Source organism: Leptosomus discolor, chromosome 7 (assembly GCF_034619465.1).
Source record: "Leptosomus discolor isolate bLepDis1 chromosome 7, bLepDis1.hap2, whole genome shotgun sequence".
In the NCBI taxonomy this organism is placed as follows: domain Eukaryota; kingdom Metazoa; phylum Chordata; class Aves; order Leptosomiformes; family Leptosomidae; genus Leptosomus; species Leptosomus discolor.
Genome location: NC_141397.1, coordinates 23,689,966 through 23,707,920, shown reverse-complemented (window position 1 = coordinate 23,707,920; position 17,955 = coordinate 23,689,966). Strand labels below are relative to the sequence as shown.

Below are 17,955 nucleotides of genomic sequence, written 5' to 3'. Positions count from 1 at the left end.
TTTACAGCCTTTTGGAGGGCTAAATGATAAGCCCCATGCAGTGGCCAGATTAGCCCAGCTCTGAAGGTTTTCTTGAAAAATGCATCCTTTTTAGCTCATCCCATGGATGCTGCCTCTTCGATTATGAAAGCTGCTGGTGCCCAGATCTTAGCAGAGGTGGGATATGGGGCTATGGATGCAGCAGATGGGCAAGCTTGCCCTGGCTGTAACTCCTTTGGACTCTGAAATATCTCCAAGGGTAAATTTTAACCGTCTGCATTCATGGGGCTGCCCAAAGCTGGTGGTGCTTGCCTGAGTGCTGTTGGAGCCAGCAGGCTGGTGGTGGTGCTGGGCCGGCAGGAGAGTTTGTCCGTGGCCGGCGCAGCTGAGAGCAGGCAAATATTGGCCAGGTTGTCAAACTGCTGGTGGGGGGAAGCTTTCGCCTTGGGGCTGCGGTTCATTAGCACGTGGGATGTGTGGAGCGGGAGCTGCCTGGCCAAACGCTGCAGCCCAGAAAGCAGGCAGCTGGTCTAGGCCAGGCACCGGGGCTATTTCTGTGGTCAGAGGAGAGGTAAACATGAACACCCTGCTGATGGAGGTACTGGCTCTTTCTATTTGGCTTGTATAATTTAGATGTCTCTTTGGTTTTTCTTTTCTTGATAGCTAGAGTTAGTTGAGAATGAATATTGTCTCTCAATCTTGCTGGGGTTTAACACTGTCCTATTAGTACTTGCCATTATGCAGGGTTTCCTTACACTAATTTTGCAGCTAGCTCCTGGTGAACATTGGTGAACCTGTAGAAGCAGCACGCATCGCTCAAGGAATGCGTCATTGCAGGTGGCAATAGTTGCAGCGAAATCACGCAGAGGTAATGCTAGCTGCTGCATCAAATATGCTACAAACACTTGGCATGCTCTGGATGTCAGTGTAGTTTTAATTCAGACTGGTTTTCAATTGCTTTTTTGTAGTTCCTGTCATCTCCCTTAGCTTAATTGTCAGTATATTTTGCAGGATATTAGGGATAGGCTTCTGGTTTTCCTCCCATAGGACATGCTTGACTTTATCTTGCAGACCAAAGATAGTTGCTTCCTCTCAGAAGTAAGAGAAGGGAGTTTCGAGGATGAAAGCATGGTATTGTGAAAGACCCATATGACGTTTTTATTATTTACAGAAGCAATACCAAATGGAATTGTGCGAGATTTTTTTTTCCCCCAAATAATCATCTTAATATGTATTAATGGTGTGACATTAAAGGCTACTGTGGAGAGATGAGATTCTCTTCTGGACTGGTCTTCTGCTACAGCAGTGCCTTTTTCTGGCAAAGGGACTGGGAACAAACAGAGTGCCATGACTGTTAGGAGCACAGCTTGACTAAAACCTGGGGGTTATTTCCAAACAGTCGTCCCATCCACTGTCCCCTCTGGATGTCTGCTCTTTGTTGGTGAAAAATAATTTTAGAAAAAATCATTAGGAACTGTGTATCGATGCAAATCTTTCAGGTAAAGGGAAGCATCCTGCATTTGGGGGGAATGGAGGTGTTCTCTCCTGTCATTTATTCATGAGGTCTTGAATGTCTTTGCCCTGTGCAGCAATGTGATAGTGAGGGAAGAAGCTCTCCTACTTCTGCGCCAGCCTACATTCTTCTCTGTCTGCATCCCACAGGAAAGGGACGTCAGGGACATAGGCAGATCTATAAGGAATTTGCTATAGGGAGCCCTAGGGATGTTGAAGGAGGAAAAGTAAGAGTGCCCTTTTTAGCTCGTGTTTTCTAATTTTGGCTTGCTGCTCGGCCTCTACATCTAGTTAACATCCCTGCCTCCATGCCCTGTCTGCAGTAGGAATGGTGCTACAGGGTCCTGTGGTGAAAAAAACTAGTTAATGGCTGAAAGTCAGCTTGAGGCAGGCGCATAGGGAGATTGGCTTGGGAGAGACTCCCTTGCGCTGGGTTTTGGTGATGATGCTCCGTATGCAGACCCCACTTCTGTGGCTTCAGGTAGGCACAGATGGAGGCAGCGTATTTCTTCCTGTGCTCTCAAGCCTGGTTCACCTCCTCATGGCAACAGGCATCCTTCGCTTCTGTTTCCCACTTCCCGTCTTGTTCCTCAGGTGCTGGCATTTCTGGGTTTGTTTTGGGTTTTTTTTTTTTTAATATCTGAAGTGGGAAAGCCATGTGAAGAAGAGAGTGAGAGCCAGAAGAGCCATCCCCCCTCCTCCCACAGCACAGTAACAGTCTGAGTGAGAGATGGGGACATGTCCCTGTGCCTTACGCAGAGCCGTGGGCAGCCAGCCCAGCCTCAGCTCTGGTGCCCTCCAAGACCTGGCAAGGTGACTTCCTACATCCAGCTAATCAGTTCTTCTGGTGTCTCTTGGCTGTTGGTCGCCCTTGACCTCCACTTCTTCCTCTCCCCCACGAAGTCCCAGTACCCCTCGGCGTATCTCCTCTCTGGCTTGGTATAGTGTGGCAACTGTCAGAAGTTGCAAAATCTCCAAGAGTTGGAAAAAATCTGTTTTATCCACAGCTCTAGTATAAAGCTCCTTCTTTAATGACTATGTGGTAGTTTGAGACCTAATGTGATATTCACGAAATGGAAACCAAACACACCGTTTCCTTCCCTTCCCTTCATACACTCCTTGCACCTTGTTAAATCGTGTCTTCATCTTCAGGCTGTGCTGCTATGGTCCCGGCCAGCTAGCTGGGCCCCAGGGAAGGCTTTCCTTGAGAGCCTGCTTGTGGTGCCACAAATGCAGGGGCATGTGGAAAAGCGTCCTTGTACTTCTTTTCTGGTATCTTCTACAGCAGGTTTTGTATGCAAGTAAAGAATTTACATCTCTTGAAAGAATATATATGTTTTGTGGTTTGTAACAACTTTTTATGCCTCTGGTTGCCATTGTACTCACTAAAGAACTAGTACTTCATCTGCCAAGGACCACCTACTCCTCCCTTCCCCGCGGGCACCATGCACACAGACCCTGCACCTGCTCTGCCTGCAGAGAGGGGCTCCCGCTCACTGCCGTGCCACCACAGGAGGTGGCATGCAGGGACCCAGAGCTGCCGTGGGGGAGGGGGCCGGGGCAGCCTGACCGCCTTTTGTGACCAAACAGCCACCAAACAGCCACCGCCACCGGGGTGCTCCTCCGGGGGTTCCCCAAGTCTTTGAAACACAAGGGAGTGATCAAAACCAAGAAACCTCCTCCCTTTTTATGGGCTGGCACGTAAGCGAGGGTAGTCACTGTTTCTTTTTCCCACTCTACAGCCCTAATGCTCGAGCATTGGGCTTTTAAGTAACCAAACAAATAGGCCCCTACACTGCTGTGTGGCTCCTCATGGAAATGCTGGAAACCCCAGTGCCTGACTGCTGCTGGCCGTGTTGCGGCGATGCCGTGGGGCAGAGCTATCCCTTGGTGCTGGCGGGCTCAGGAGGTGCTGGGGCGTGCAGCGCAGGAGCGGGCTCCAGCTGTGCACAGCTGCGTCCCCTTTGATGTGGCTACCATTTCTTGAGCTGTGCAGCAGCCTGTGGTGCAGTGAGGTCCCTGGGTGGCCTCCCATGTAGGACCGCAGCACTGCTGGGCCCGGCAGCCAAGTGGCTGCAGAACACCCCCAGGCTCACAGCACTGCCGGCTGAAGCTGGCACCTTCACAAGCTCCGAGCCCCGGGCTCAGGTGGGCGCATCCACGTGTGGGCTCAGAGCCATCCCAACCCAGTGATGTCATACAACCCAGTCCCACAGCTGGTTTTAACAATCTTTATTGAATCACAATGAACTGCAGTCAACACACCTGGGCCCTTTAGGTCAGTTTAGTTCCCTAAGCTTAATGGGATTTTTGCTCTTTACTTGGAGAGTACTAGCCAGCAATCAAGGAGACAAGAAGGGCCCAAGACATGCAGTGGTGCTACACATTTAGCGAGGCCACTGTTTACACCCCGCTGGGGCACTGATCCTACTTGGTGATGGTGATGGTCTTCTCTGTGGAGATCTCTTTGATCAGGGTTGAGATCAGCTTGGCTACTATTTTCTTCTCTCCTAGTCTTGTGGGAGTGCATGTTATTTCAGACTTCATGATCCTACCAGGCTTTAAATCCCTAAGGAGAAATCAAAAACAAATAGTCTCAGTATGAGTTATGGTTCTTATTTGCTGCCGTGGGATGGTTTTGCTTAAAGAAATAGCCACCACGTGTGTTTAAGTTGTGTGTTTCCTTCTCCCATGACCAATGTACAGCAAGTGGGGCTCAGCATCGTGGCGCTGGCTGGTGGTCCCAGTGATCCTAGGGACCTTCCCCAGACTTCCCCATACTGCTGAAAGGCTGAATTCAGCTCTGAAGGAAGCAGCTGTGTTCACACTGGCCAGGCAGGACCTGGCATCACAGCAGGAGCATGGGGAGAGCCCCTGTTGTGCCCAAATGCCCTGAGCACGCCAGCCTCTGTGTGGGTCTTTCATGGTTTTGAACATAGCTTGCAAAGTGCCCTGTTACCCCAACCCCCCTAACTGCTTCAAGGGAACTTAAAAAAACCAAACAAAGCAGAGCCCTGCCACGCTCACTTCATAGTGGTCTCATCTCCTTACCCCTGATCAAACATTGTCAACTTAAATATGCCCAGGCCCTCCACCAGCAGCTTGCAGTTGTCCAGGGGCATGTTCAGCTTGTTCTGGAACACGAAGGCACAGGTGAAATCCTCGTTCAGTTTGGCTGTTTCTGGCATCTGGCAGAGGAGGAAAGAGACAAACAAACCTAAATACTGGGGATCAGAGGGTTAATAAAGATGGCAGTTTGCTTCTCACCACCAGCGTGGTGGGGGACAATGCTTTCATATTCTTTCCACCCCCACCATGGCACCGTGTGTTCTGCCCCACCAGCTGTTTTCCTGGCTCTTTCTGGTTTCTCAACACATTTTTCCTTCAGGAGTTAGAGCTGTGGGATCAGAGATGGGCCGCGTACAAACTATCCTCTTCCATTCCCTTCCCTCTAGCAGCCCCTGCCTGCCTATTTCAGACGGGGCAATAAAATCCTGATTTCATGACTGCTTTCAACCTTCCAATAAACGTTGAATAGCCAAATAAAATGCCAAGGACTGAGCATGCCAGGAGGCAGCTGTTTGGGATCTCCCCCTGAGAATGCTACCACCATCATGGTGTTACAGAGAACAGGGCTTTAACCCTCGTCCCCAAGGAGCTGGGCTGGCGGCTGCCTCACCTGGATGGTCAAGGGGGGGTACTCGAATCTCATCGCTATCTCCTTGGCGAGTTTGTCATCTGTCCCCTGGACTTCGGCAATGGCGGTGATGAGGATAAGCACTTCGTCTTCCACTGAGGTCAGAGTCTTCATGTATATGTCGGCTGGGATTCTCAGAGGGACCTGCTTCTCTGCGGGAGAGAAAAAACAACTCTGCTTCACCACACGCCCAGGAATTGGGTGGCAGCTGGCTCTGGTGGCTGGTGTCCCAGGGTGCAGGATGAGAAGTATTTGCTGAGACCACCCTGCTTTTGGCTCAACCCTGGGGGGCCTTTGGGGCCGTGTACCCAGGGGGGAAGCCCCATCTGGGCAGGTAGTACTTGGCACACGCAGCCCACGGGAAGGGTGGCTGAGCCCACACCATCTCCCCACCAAGCCGCGTGCTGGCTCAGGGTCACATCCAGTGTCTCAACAGCCCTCATCAGCAGGAGGCAGAGGAACGTGAGGTTGGGTACATTTAAGCCCATGTCCCCTAGGTTTTCTCTGAGGCACTGCTTGCTGTAAAATAGCAGCTTTCCTTTTGCTTCAGATTCTTTCTTTAATTGCCTGGACAAACTTCCAGTGGCTTGGAGAAGCCCTGGAGCCACCAGCACTGGCTTTAGCTGCAAGGCTTCCTGGCATCTGGGAATCAAAATAAAACATGCCTGTCCTTGTCTCTAAATGTATGTAGCTACCTTTGTGTCCTACCCTGCTGCCTTTTGACAGCCACAGGATACATGTGAAAACACTCATCAGTCACTAGCATCAAAGATTTTCTTCTTCTTTTTTTTTTTTTTTTTTTTTTTGTAGGAGTGACTCATGCTTGGAATGAGCAAGTGCTGTTAATTATTCATCACTTCTTGTTAGTCTCTTGTTTAGCAAAATTCAGTCCCATTGCTGGAGATCAGAAATGCAGCCCAGGTCACTCAAAGATAGGCAATGAACAGCCAACAGCTCTTATGATCAGCCGGGCAGGCAGCCATGGCATTGAAATTTGCTTGGGCAAAGAATTCAGAAAATAACACCTCACCAGCATCAGCACCAGCTGATCAACATTAGAGTGGCAAGCACAAGGACAAAATGGCTGAAATTTCCAGCCAACTAAATCCTGTGAGGGATCTGCCCCATATTGATGCACCAGAAGCCTGCGGTGGCATCTTTGATGCTTACACAGTGAGGATGGGAGGGAGATGTTCCATGAGAGCTCCCTTATACCATGACAATGTCTGTGTGCCCGCACTCATGTATTTCTAACCATGTTGTTGAAGCTGCAGCAGGGACAGAGCCTCCACGTTTTGGTCCTCATTACGGTGGTATCCCAGTCTATAACTGAGATTCGAAAATGCAGTAACAAGACAGGTAGGCAGCAGGCAGGCAATTTCTGCTCTTCATGCCGTACAGAGCCATGCACTGATGTATAGTGGAGCTATTGTGAACCAGCTCGAGTGAAACCCCAGACTGCAACAGTCAATAGCCCATAGGACACAGTGAGCTTTTGGTGCCTACCAGATTTGCCTTCAAGCTTGATGGTCTCCTTGACACACCCAAGGTCGGCCACAACTTTCCCTGTGTAAGTCTGGAGCTGGCAGGAGCCAACAAGATTGATGGTCCAGCTCCCAGGAGTAGAGGTCTTAGCTATGATGGCCAGTTCAAGGGGATCGCCAGGATACAAATCTGCTGTATTGATTATCTCAAGATGGAGCCCAGACTTGGAGACCGCCTCACGTGGGACCCCAGGCCCGGTGTTCACGACATTTGTGGGCACAGAAAGGAAGTTTGAACGAACTCTGATCATTTCTGAAGGGTGTATGAAGGAGGCAGCTCTCTGCATGGCCTTCCTTTCCTCTTCGGAGCCTGGATGAAGAAAAAAGATGGATGATAGCTGTGTCTCAGTCTCCTCACCTAGAGCCACCTTCCCTTTATCTATGCTTCTGGTGTTGGGCAGAGAGGGTATCACGGCACCTCTTGGTTTACGCTACCACCAGATCTGACTGTGGCATTTTGGACTGGGACAATGTCATGAAGGAGACACTTTTAAAGGATGGATGCTTTCAAATTTTTCAGCCAAGGATTTTCCTGCTGCTCACTGGGAAGGGTTTAATGGTCTAGTACAACATGGCTGGATCTGAGAACCACGGGGAGGGGATGTGGGCTTTTTTGTTTCCAATATGGTCTGGGGAATGGAAAGACAAAAAGAAGAAGAATGAAAAACTGAAGCAACGGTGAGTGCGACCACTGTGTTGGTCACTCAGCTCATTTCCTTCACTGCCTGCAAGCTTGCTCACACCCATCCCTAAAGGGCACCCTATAGGTGTCACTGTGGGCATGAAGCTGCTCAGGAGCAGTGCTGCCTCCCCCAGGTCTCCAGGCCTTAGGTGGGGTTTGCCACTGCAGCTACACCTGCAGTTTTCTCCTGGAGAAAATAAGCGTTGTGGGGTGATCTACACGGCCAGAGGTCTCCTCTTTGGCACTACTTTAGAGGATGAGGGCAGTCACCTTCAGGGAACTTGTACTCCGCAGTGATGTCCTCGCGCTTGTCCTGCCCCACGGCTTTTGTGCTTATGTTAATGCCGATGTTTTGGGTCTCCGTCTTAAGCCTGCTGAACTTATTCTTGCCATTCACCTTCCTGACGAGCCAGTACACTTTGTCAGCATTCACTTCGGCATACACAAACTTGCTGTCGAAGGGCAAATACACATCCCCTTCTCGGACAGCCTTCACCGGGCATGGACCACACTGGAAAATACCTAGAAAGTGCATTCAACACCGTTTGCTTTTCCAAATATGAGCAGAGCCTCCAATTTTTGTTCCACCCTCAGACCCACCCAAGTAGGAATCTGTGGCCATGGTAGCTGTCCCTTAGTAGTAACTATTGCTCCGACTCAGTGATGAACTCCAAAAGCCCCCATTTATCCCATAGCTGTTTGGGCTTTCTTGACAGATGACCAAGGTCTGTTAAGAGCTTTTATCTGTTTCCCCTCACATGAATAACTTTAAGGTTTGAAAGGCATGGCTTGGTGATGGAGTGAACTGAGTCCAACCACCTGTGTTTGATCTCCTGGCAATACCCCATTTTCTGCACAGCCTTGAGGATTAATGTTTTCTTTCCTGCCTCTGAATTCCCTACATCTGGGCAGGGAGGGTAGTCACCAATTTTGGCAGTCCCTCCTCTCATTTACCAAAGAACGGACTCACGACTTCCTCAGGAAAGCTCTACAGAAAGTGTCTTTACTGGGGAAAGCTGTGGCACCTCTCACTACAGACTGTTTTGAGTCCTCAACTTCACCAAAGAAATCAGAGGATGGTGGAAAGAGAAATCAGCTCTGATTTCCAGCTGTGTGCTCTAACCCCTGAAATGACATTCATGTCCCCACAGCATCCTGCAAGGTTGATTTTCTGCCTGCTGAGAGATGCCATTCCTCCCTTCCCAGGCTGGGATGGCAGGAGTGAGACCTATAGCTTTAGAATGTCACTGCCCAAATGTATGAAGATGTGCATCAGGAGGACCTGCTTTGCTGACTGGGGATCATGGTTTTCATATGAAATGTCTCTGCCTTCCTCAGGAGTTGCAGAAGGGACTTTCTAGGCAAATCCTACCTTGACTTTGCTCCTGGGGTGTTGAATCGATTGCCTGCCAGCCATCAAAACCAGCCGGCAGGTCTGTCCGCTTCATCCAGACATCGTTCCACACATGGAAGTTCCTGCGTGCATTTGGGTAGGAAGGAAAAGGAGTGAGTTTTACAGCCAGAACAGTTGCAATCTCCTCCCTTATTTCTTAAATAATGGCTGGTTTAATGAGGATTTGCATGTAACCCTGTGAAACCCCAGGCTTTCTCAGTCTCTCCCAGACAGCAAACCCAAAGTAGTAGGGAAGATCTCAAAGGAATTGCTGGGACTGGGAAACATGGCGCTGCAGGGCAGAATGGGAGGTGGGAAGCGATAGCCTCCTTTAGCAGTACCAGACAGAGTCGAAGGACATTGAGCTCAGCTTGTCTCCGTTTTCGTTCACGTAAGTGTCAACTGTCAGGTTATCGTCCGTATCGTGAGCCGAGTTGAAGTTACTCACGCAGCGGCATGGGATCCCCAAGCAGCGCATGACTGTGGCACAGACAGACAAAACACAGGGTCACAAAATCTCTCAGGTTGGTGAGTGCCCCTGGGGATCATCTTGTCCGCCCCTCTGCCTACCCAGGGTCCTCTAGAGCAGGTTGCCCAGGACCATGTCCAGATGGTGTTTGAGTATCTCCAAGGATGGAGACTCGACCACCTCTCTGGGCAACCTGTGCCAGTGCTGGGTCACCCTCACAGTGAAAAAAGCTTTTTTCCCACGCTCAGACAGAACCTCCCGTGTTTCTGGTTGTGCCCATCGCCTCTGATGCTGTCACTGGGCATCACTGAGAAGAGCCTGCCTCTGTCTGCCCCACTCCCTCCTTTCAGGTATTTATAAACATTGATGAGATCCCCCTGAGCCTTCTCTTCTCTGGGCTGAGCAGTCCCGGCTCCCTCAGCCTCTACCTACATGACAGACCCTGCCACCTCTGGCGTTCAGAGGCATGGTAATTTGGCTCCCTAGCACAGTAATTAGGATGTCAGAGGAGGGAGGCAGTTCACTGTTTACCTGCAGTGAGGACTCCTGCGAAGACCCAACATTGACCATAACAAACTGGCTTCTTCGTTTTGTAATACTGCTGCAAAATTTTGACACTCCCTGTCCAATCCATAGGGGGGGTCCCATTGCTGTAATTCCCTGACCAGTTCCCCAGCAGGACACCGCTGTCATCGTTGGCATTAACCTGCGGCCACACACATGTGCAAAGGAGAAAAATAGGGGGATGAGGCTGAATGAGGCCTAAACCCCAGAGTCTCTGCCCACTCTGTGGCTCCCCAGGTGCTCCCCAGCCCTGTGGCCCCCAGCAAGGCTGCTGGTGATGGCTGGGGTCTCCCCTAGTTGGAAAGCCTCCAGCTGGGTGTCTAGAGGGAGGTGGCACTGCTGCTCAGGACAGCCAAAATGCACTCTGCATCTTGTGCCATAAACCCCAGGGCTCCTAGAAGGATGCCACCACAGAGGAGAGTTGCTCCCTGGAACACAGCCCTTGTGTTGGCCCTGCCAGTGGAGCTGCTGGGGAAGGACAACCGCCAGGGCAGCTGCAGGCTTTGGAGATGGGGAGATGCTGTATTTCTGTCGCCTCTTCCCTCCACCCAAAATGTCTCTGGCTCTTTCCTTCAGCTTCCCAAAGGAACCCATTTCTGATGGATCCTGAAATGGTGTTCAAGGCCCCAGGGAAAGAATCACAGAATCACAGAATGTTAAGGGTTGGAAGGGACCTCAAAAGATCATCTAGTCCAACCCCCCTGCCAGAGCAGGACCACCTAGAGTAGGTCACACAGGAACGTGTCCAGGCGGGTTTTTAATGTATTCAGAGAAGAAGACTCCACAACCTCTCTGGGCAGCCTGTTCCCAGTGATCTGTCACCCTCATAGTGAAAAAGTTTTCATTATGTTAATATGGAACCTGCTATGCTCCAGCTTACACCCATTGGAGGGAAAGCTGGAGGGGCAAAGCACTTCTCCGAGAGAGGCGTACCAAAGCAGACATGGCTCTGGACACAAACACAGGATCCCTTCTATTGCTCAGCTTGAGTTTGCTTTTGTCCAGCAGATACATGCAGGTTTCCAAGATGAATTCCTCAAACTGTGTGGGAGAGAAAGTGGAGACGTTTTTATACACTGCTTTAAAACAGGATTTGCTCAATCACTACAAATTCTAAGTACTTGTCTGACTAGTCCTAACTTCTAAACTTCCTTTATCATATTGAATTCTCAAGCCTACGGGGCTTCCAAAAACTGTTTGCTCCAAAGAAGGGCATAAATGAAACTCCACCTCGGAAGACAAAATCCCATCACACGTATCTTGCAAGCACAGTTGGAACCTGACCCAGCAATCTTTAGTCCTGTGAGTAGTCCTAAGTCACCAATGTCATCTCCCTGCAGCCCTGCAAATTACTGACAAGAGTAACAAAAATTGAAGAGTGCTATAGATATTCAGTCTCTTGACATAGGTACAAAATGAACCCTGGGGAAAAAAAAAGCTACATAAATACAGATTATTACAGCAAAAGATTCCTAATTAGCAATTGCTGATAAAGCTCCCTGAGGTCCAATTCACAGAGATGTCAAACATCCGATCCAATAAAGCTTGGCGGAATTTCAGTATCGATTCTCATTGCTTAACAGCGGAATAAATATTGGAATAGGAACAGCCCTATGGACAATGCCCTTTGGCCCCTTCATGGAAAAGGCATCATCACGAGCACTTTTCTTGGCTACCTGTAGCCTGCAGCTTGAAATCGCAGACTTACAAAACAAAACAAAATCAAAACCAGGAAAACCGCGCCAGATTCCAACGTTTTTTTGGTGGGGAAGTCTGGTTAGGGTGCAGGATGCTGCGTTTGGGTGCCTGTGTTCTTTCTACGGGGTGCAAATAAACCTGCTCTGGCATCCACCTCTCATCTCTCGCCCAAGCACGTTTGTCGTTCCACTCCACTGGGCTTATCTCAGAGGCAGGGTGGAGGAGCACCCTTCCTGAGAGGGTGAGCTGATGGTGTCCTGCACCCAACAGTTCACCTCACAGTCGGTAAAGGCACCATCTAAATAATGGCAACTTCTGCCAGTGCTTTTCCCCTATTTTTTCCCAGTCATGACGCAACAGATAAAGAATCAGATTTTTTCCCCCCGTCATCCCTCTTCCTGGTCACAAGCTGCTTACTGACAGCTACTGTGTTGCGTGAAAGCGGAGAGGACTCTTTATGGGAATTTTTTCAGTCAGAAACGCTCTGTCCCCAATTTCCACGTCTTTTGGCAGGGGTCTCGTGATCTGACTATAAACACGCCATTAAACACTGTTCTCCAGCTATGGCTGAGGAAAACACTTAGGCACGCAGATTACTCTAAGCAGGTGAGCCCTCCGAGTAAAGCTGGCAGGATTATTCAAGCGCTTTGAGCTACTCACAGGCTTCAGCTGTTTATAGGTCTGATTCATTGAAATTAATGTCTAAGGGAGAAAGAGCAAGTGAGGGTAATAATGCCAACAAGACAGCTGCATGTTACCTGCCCGAAATTCCAGGGTCTATTGTATATGCTGTATGCAGACCCTACGTAGATGTAGCCTGTGTCATTGAGCACATACTCCTTTCTCTGTGCCTCATCAGCCAGGAAGACGACATCACCTGCAGCAAAAAAACCCTCAGATGGTAGGTGGTTGGCACACGCGCGATAAGAAGTTTTCCTTGGAAAGCTAAACTGGGGGAGCTGGTGGTCTGTCACGTTCACACCAAATGATGACCATGCAGCACTCACATTATTTTTTCCCATTGTGGAAGAATTTCTTGTGAGACTAAGCTTTCTTTTACTCCCCTAGGTCTACTGCTTTATGACCACTCCTTTTCTTTTTTTTAGCAAAATGCTTCTTTCTGAACAAACACTTTAGTGGACTAGGTAGACAGCAGAGAGAACTGGGGGACTGACACCAACCAACAACACACTTTTTTTATGTGAATATTTTTTTATCTGTATTTTGGGCCATATTTAGTCCTCTCAGCTAAGTTTTGTGCTGTCCCAGGGAAACAGAGAGGGGTGACACAGCGGCGCAAACATAGGTGACACAGAAAAGCCCCTTAACCCAGAACTGGGGACTCCCCAGCGAGGAGCTGGCTTGTTGCTACTGCCCAGCTTCCCATTGGCTCCGTGAGGATGCTGCTTGCGGTGTTTTAGGGGGAGAAAGCAATGTATGTGGGAAAGGGAGAAGGAAAAATGTGAGGAAAAGCTCCCCCAGGGACAGTCCCTGGCAGCAGTAACTATCACCTCCCGTTGCAGGACCACTCACCTTCGCACCAAGGGTTGAACAAGAGGTAGATAGCACCATTTTCGGGCTTGTAAATGTTTCTCCTGGTCTTCACGTTCAGGGTGTACATTCCCACCGGCGCTCTGGGCGAGCTGGTGACAGACAGCAGGCACTGGGGAGGCAACAAGGAGACATGGCATGATGGAACCCCCACCGCGGCCAGAGCAAGGCACAAGCACGAAGCTACGGGACCAGCACGAGTGCCGAAGTTGGCGTCCACAGGGGTCCGTGCAGGGAGAGAGGGGAGGGCAGCGGGACGGGGCACGTCCTGCACGCGCAGTGCGGGAGCAATGAGTTAACCAGGGCAAAGCTGCTGCCCACCTAAGATTACAGGGCTGAGGGAAAGCAGGACAGGGCTACGAGGATTTGCTCCGTAGCTCCCGATGGGCCTGGCATTGCTGCCCTCCGTGCGGGAGTGCTGCCCACGGGCTCTACCTCTGTGCCGCTTTTCTTGACAATGGAGACTTGCCACCCGCTGAGATCCGGCTCCCCGCTTGGTTTCAGCGACAGCAGGGTCCCCCTGGTTTTCATTGGGTTTTGGCCTGGAAACAAACCCAACGGAAGATGTGGGAGGGCTCATGGCTCTGCATCGACCGTGCAGCGCCCGGCAGCAGGAGCAGGCAGCCAGAGGCTGCCGGGGCTCTCCCGCTTTGCCCAACGGCCGCGGAGGGGGGACCCGCTCACCGATTCCGAAACGCAGTGCCAGCTTGTCGGAGGCCTTCGGCTCCCTGCTGAAGCTGAGCTGCAGCTGGAAGGCCTGCCCGCGCCGCACCGCCAGGTTCTGGATGCTGTATGCATCCGTGTGGTGCAGGGGGCCGTTCTGGCTCTTGAGAAAGTCAATCCCAGTGACCTTCAGATCTGTCCCTGCAAAGCAGTCAGCAGAAAGGGAGAAATAAAGAAGGAGGAAAAAAAAAAAAAAAAAAAAGAGGTTGATGGTCAATTGCTCAGTAAAGACAGTTCTCTTCTTAATGCAGCCCTGTGAGCCATCAAAACATCTAAGTGTCCAGTGATCTGGCACAAGGAGTCACATGGAGTATCACCACAGCTAATGGACGGTACAACAGGTTATTTGTAGTTATGTATACCTATTACAAATATGATATGATACATTACAAAATAATAGAAAGCAATATGATATGATATGCTATGCTATGCTATGCTATATGATATGCTATGCTATGATATAATATAATACAATATAATGTAATATAATATAATATAATATAATATAATATAATATAATATAATATAATACAATACAATATAATACAATACAACACAGTACAATAAAATAGATACTCAGAGGTCGAACATCCCTGAGACTCCCTGGGTGGCGAGGGAGGGAGGCAGAGGACTCCGCAGCAGCGCGGGGCTGAACAGTTGGAGGGTGAGGCGGGTGCTGGTCCCTGCTCCAGCGGATGCTGCGGGGCACTGCTGCCATTCACGCCAACTGGTGCTTTTGCCATTTGACTCCAGCACAGTTTTGAACGCCAGCAGGAGTCCCTGCCAGCTGCCTCGCTCCCATTCAGTCCCAACACACAGCTGATTGTGTAAAGCACAGCATTTAAAGACACCGTCTCCTGGGCTGCTCTCCACTCCTGCAGCTCCGCACAGGAGCGGGGCTGGGAAAAGCCTCAGCAGCTCCGTGCCCAGCAGCTCATGGCTCGAGGCTGCAGCGTAGGAGCGGAGCTTTGAGAGGCACAGCCCGGTGATACACTTGAGCAAAGAGAAAGCCCTCAGCTTTCAATGAAGTTGGGGATCTGGGGGTCACCAGGTCAGGCTTTGGCAGGCTGCCCGGGTATGACAGGGAAAGCCGGAGCATGCCAGAATGTCACTGAGCTGTATTTCTTTGGCAGTGGCTGACCTGTCTTGTACCTGCCCATTAAATATCCTTAAAGAGTAAATCCTGTGTAAAGAGTAGGGAGCAACAATACCTCAAAAGCTCTTGGCTCATGAGTGATTCCAGTGAAGACATGGGAGAGTCAGGAAATTCAAAACAGCTTATGGTGACTTAGAAATTAGCAAGTCAAAGGCATAATGGTTGAAGGGATTAATTCACCAAATGTCTCGACAGATTAGCACGCTACCAGGCAAACGTGCTAACTCGGGTGTCAACAAGAGCCATGGCTAACATCGAAGAGACTGAAATCTGCTGGTTGCTGCTGTGGCAAGAGAGATGCGACAGGCAGGGCCAGATCTAGGGCAGGCTGAAATCAGTGGCACGTTTCCCACTGTGACCTGCACTGGGCAGTGACTGCAGCCTTGAGTAAACTGACCTGATAGCCTACGGATCACCACCAGATTACTACCTCTGTGTATTTCTTCTTGGCATCTATATAAACCCTATTTATCTCAACTACATAACAGTAAATAACAGACCATCAAACTGACCATCACTTTTGGTTAACTATTTCGAGTGCTTTTGGTTGCTCGCTGCCTGCCAAATGCCAACATTGGGCTGATGTTTTGTGCAATGGGGGGGAGGGGGGTATACGTAAAAAAAATTCAGCTGAAATTGCTTAACCCTCTTGACACAAATGAACAGGAAGTGCATCTTCCTCAGCATTAACGATTCTCCAGCCACCAAAGCTGCTCAACCTTCTTCCTTACGGAAACCCTGGTGCTGGGCTGAGAAGCTACCGGAAAACAGCCCTGGAGATGGGTGAGGGCCACGGAGGGCTGTAGGAGGTGAAGGCATAGGATGGCTGTGGGAAAGGGTCCTGGGGATTCCGTCCTTCCAGCATTTCCTAACTTAGGGATCGCATTTCCACCCCCTGTTTCTGGACATCCCTGATGTTGAGGATGCACAGAGAAAAAACACCAAAAACAGCTGCCTTGGAATGTGCCCTGTCAGTGCGGGGCGTGGTGTCAAAGACCTGTCCCCAGCAGTGCTGCCCGGCAATCGCGCTGCACTTAACTCCTGTGCAAACTCACCCGTGATACCCTGTGATCTGGCTGGCACCGCGTCCTGTGCCGAGAAGTGCCACCGAGCGAGCCGGTGTCGCACCCATCACCGCATCCGAGCAGGCTTGGCCGCTGCCTGCCCTCCCTGGGCACCCCCGTGTGCCGCTTTCGGCTTCCTGCTCTGCCTCCTGCCCAGGGCACGGGGCCAGGCGTCCACACGCCCTGTGCCCGGCTGCCCTCAGGCTTCCCAGTTTGCCAAGGTGGGAATTAATGATTTATTGCAGAGTTGAGCATGCCAAGAATGTGCCCGCTCATGGGACGGAAGCTCAAGCTGCAAGAGGCAGCCCTGCCTGCGCTCACTCCTGGGGCAGGCCAGAAGCAAACCCAAACCCTGAATGCTGCCAGGACTTTCATTTCTTTTTTTTTTTTTTTTTTTCCAGAAGAAATTTCAAGGCAACGTTTTTATTTTTATCTCCTAGTTCCATGATTTATCACTTACAGAGATCCTTCCTACACTAACCAGCTGGCCCCATCACATTGCTACCTGTCTGGGGAGATGTTTAGAGCTTGGAAAGCGCAGCGACCACCCAGAACAAAAATGGGGACATGAGGACTTTGCACTGATAAGGATCTGGGGCCTTTTTACCATGAGGATGAGGTGATGGGGTTTAAAAATTGTTAATATGGAGCAGAGCGTCCATAGCGTGGCCGGCTTCAGTGGGAATAAGGGCTTCTTAGAAGGACAGGAGGGAAGTGGGATGAGAATTGTAGTTTTGCAAGAGAGCAAAATTTGGACATCTGCGTTTACTTCCCATCCTTGCCCGAACTCCAGGCAAACACTCTCTCACATCGCAAAGACACTGCTGTCCAAGACTACCTGGAAAATGTCAGCTCATCCACACCCAAGACTGCGGAGATGTAAAATGGAGGGGCTCGCAGTGGTGTCGGGACACCCTTCCCCTCCTGATGGCTCTGGAGACCTACTCCTGGGTCCGCTACAGGCACCAGCCAGCCTACAGGCACAGCTGCTCAGCTACACCCCAAACCCCAGGGGTTTTGGCCATCCTGGGGTTGGGCTGGCCCCAGGAGCACAGCCAGTGGTGGTGGTGGTTCAGTAGCTACTACGGGAGTAAGTCAGGCACCTCTCTAGGTAGGTGCAGGATCTTCTGACAACAGGGCAGGCAGGATGGCCTTTCAATGGAGCTCAAGTCCAAATAAATCCCCTTTGCAGTTATTTTGAAAGTTCTGTCAGATGGTATCAGCCATCACTAAAGAGCAATAATCTACCTATTAAGTAGCCTGAAAGAAAGAAATTCCTTTCATCTTGACACAGAACAAGTTTAGAAAAGCTGCATTATCACCGATAGCACCAGGTGTCTACAGGCTAATGAAAAGTGAGCTGCATTTTCAGTTGGTTTACCAATCTGTCAAAATCAGACTTTGCGTAGCCAGAGCAAACCTCTCCCCTGTGAGCAGCTGTGGCACCAGAACACCTTTCCCCAAGCACCCACAGCGGTCAGAGGGGTGAGAAACCTCTGCTGGAGCTGCCATCCTCCCCACAGGAGACCTGCCAAACCGCATATCTAGCACAGGCTATCGTATCGGGCGATAAAAACTCACCAGTGTTATCGCTCATGGTTCTTGTCAGTGCTTCGACCTGAGGCGCCTCCGATGCCAGCAGCTTCCAAGCTCCTGAGTAGCCTTTGCCACTTGCTTCTGAGTGTGGAGAAGGAAGACGGGCTGCCCTTTTTATCAGTGTCTTGCTCTGAGGCGTCAGCACGTCCACTGCCAAGGGGTGGTGTTTAGAGAAAGGAAGTTCCCATGAAAAAAAAAACAGATGACAAGTGGACAGGCCCTTCACTGACAAACAGTAAAATCATGGGTTAGATGAGTAACAAGAATGCACCTATGCTCTAACATCCAGGTTACCAAGGCTAAATTTAGCTCAAGGGCTAACTACTC

General features: G+C 50.2%; 1 protein-coding gene across 1 annotated transcript; it reads right to left on the bottom strand.

Annotated features, from left to right (window-relative positions):
- Nucleotides 1–3,918: 3,918 nt before the first annotated feature.
- Nucleotides 3,919–17,629, bottom strand: TGM4 (transglutaminase 4). Its single transcript, XM_086468266.1, has 14 exons — nt 17,614–17,629; nt 13,774–13,953; nt 13,525–13,631; nt 13,072–13,201; nt 12,297–12,415; nt 10,774–10,881; nt 9,808–9,982; nt 9,149–9,287; nt 8,787–8,890; nt 7,685–7,936; nt 6,695–7,042; nt 5,171–5,340; nt 4,543–4,679; nt 3,919–4,060 (listed from the first exon to the last, which is right to left on the bottom strand). Exons 1-14 carry the CDS (start codon nt 17,627–17,629, stop codon nt 3,919–3,921), a joined length of 2,127 nt encoding a protein of 708 aa, XP_086324392.1.
- Nucleotides 17,630–17,955: the final 326 nt, after the last annotated feature.

Bases quoted from the DNA above. Each gene is read 5' to 3' on its own strand.
- TGM4 (XM_086468266.1), bottom strand. The intron at 9,983-10,773 runs GTACGCCTCTCT...GTGTGGCCGCAG, and splicing joins CCAGAGCCATGTCTGCTTTG to GTTAATGCCAACGATGACAG. The intron at 5,341-6,694 runs GTAGGCACCAAA...TCTCTCCCGCAG, and splicing joins CAAGCTTGAAGGCAAATCTG to AGAAGCAGGTCCCTCTGAGA.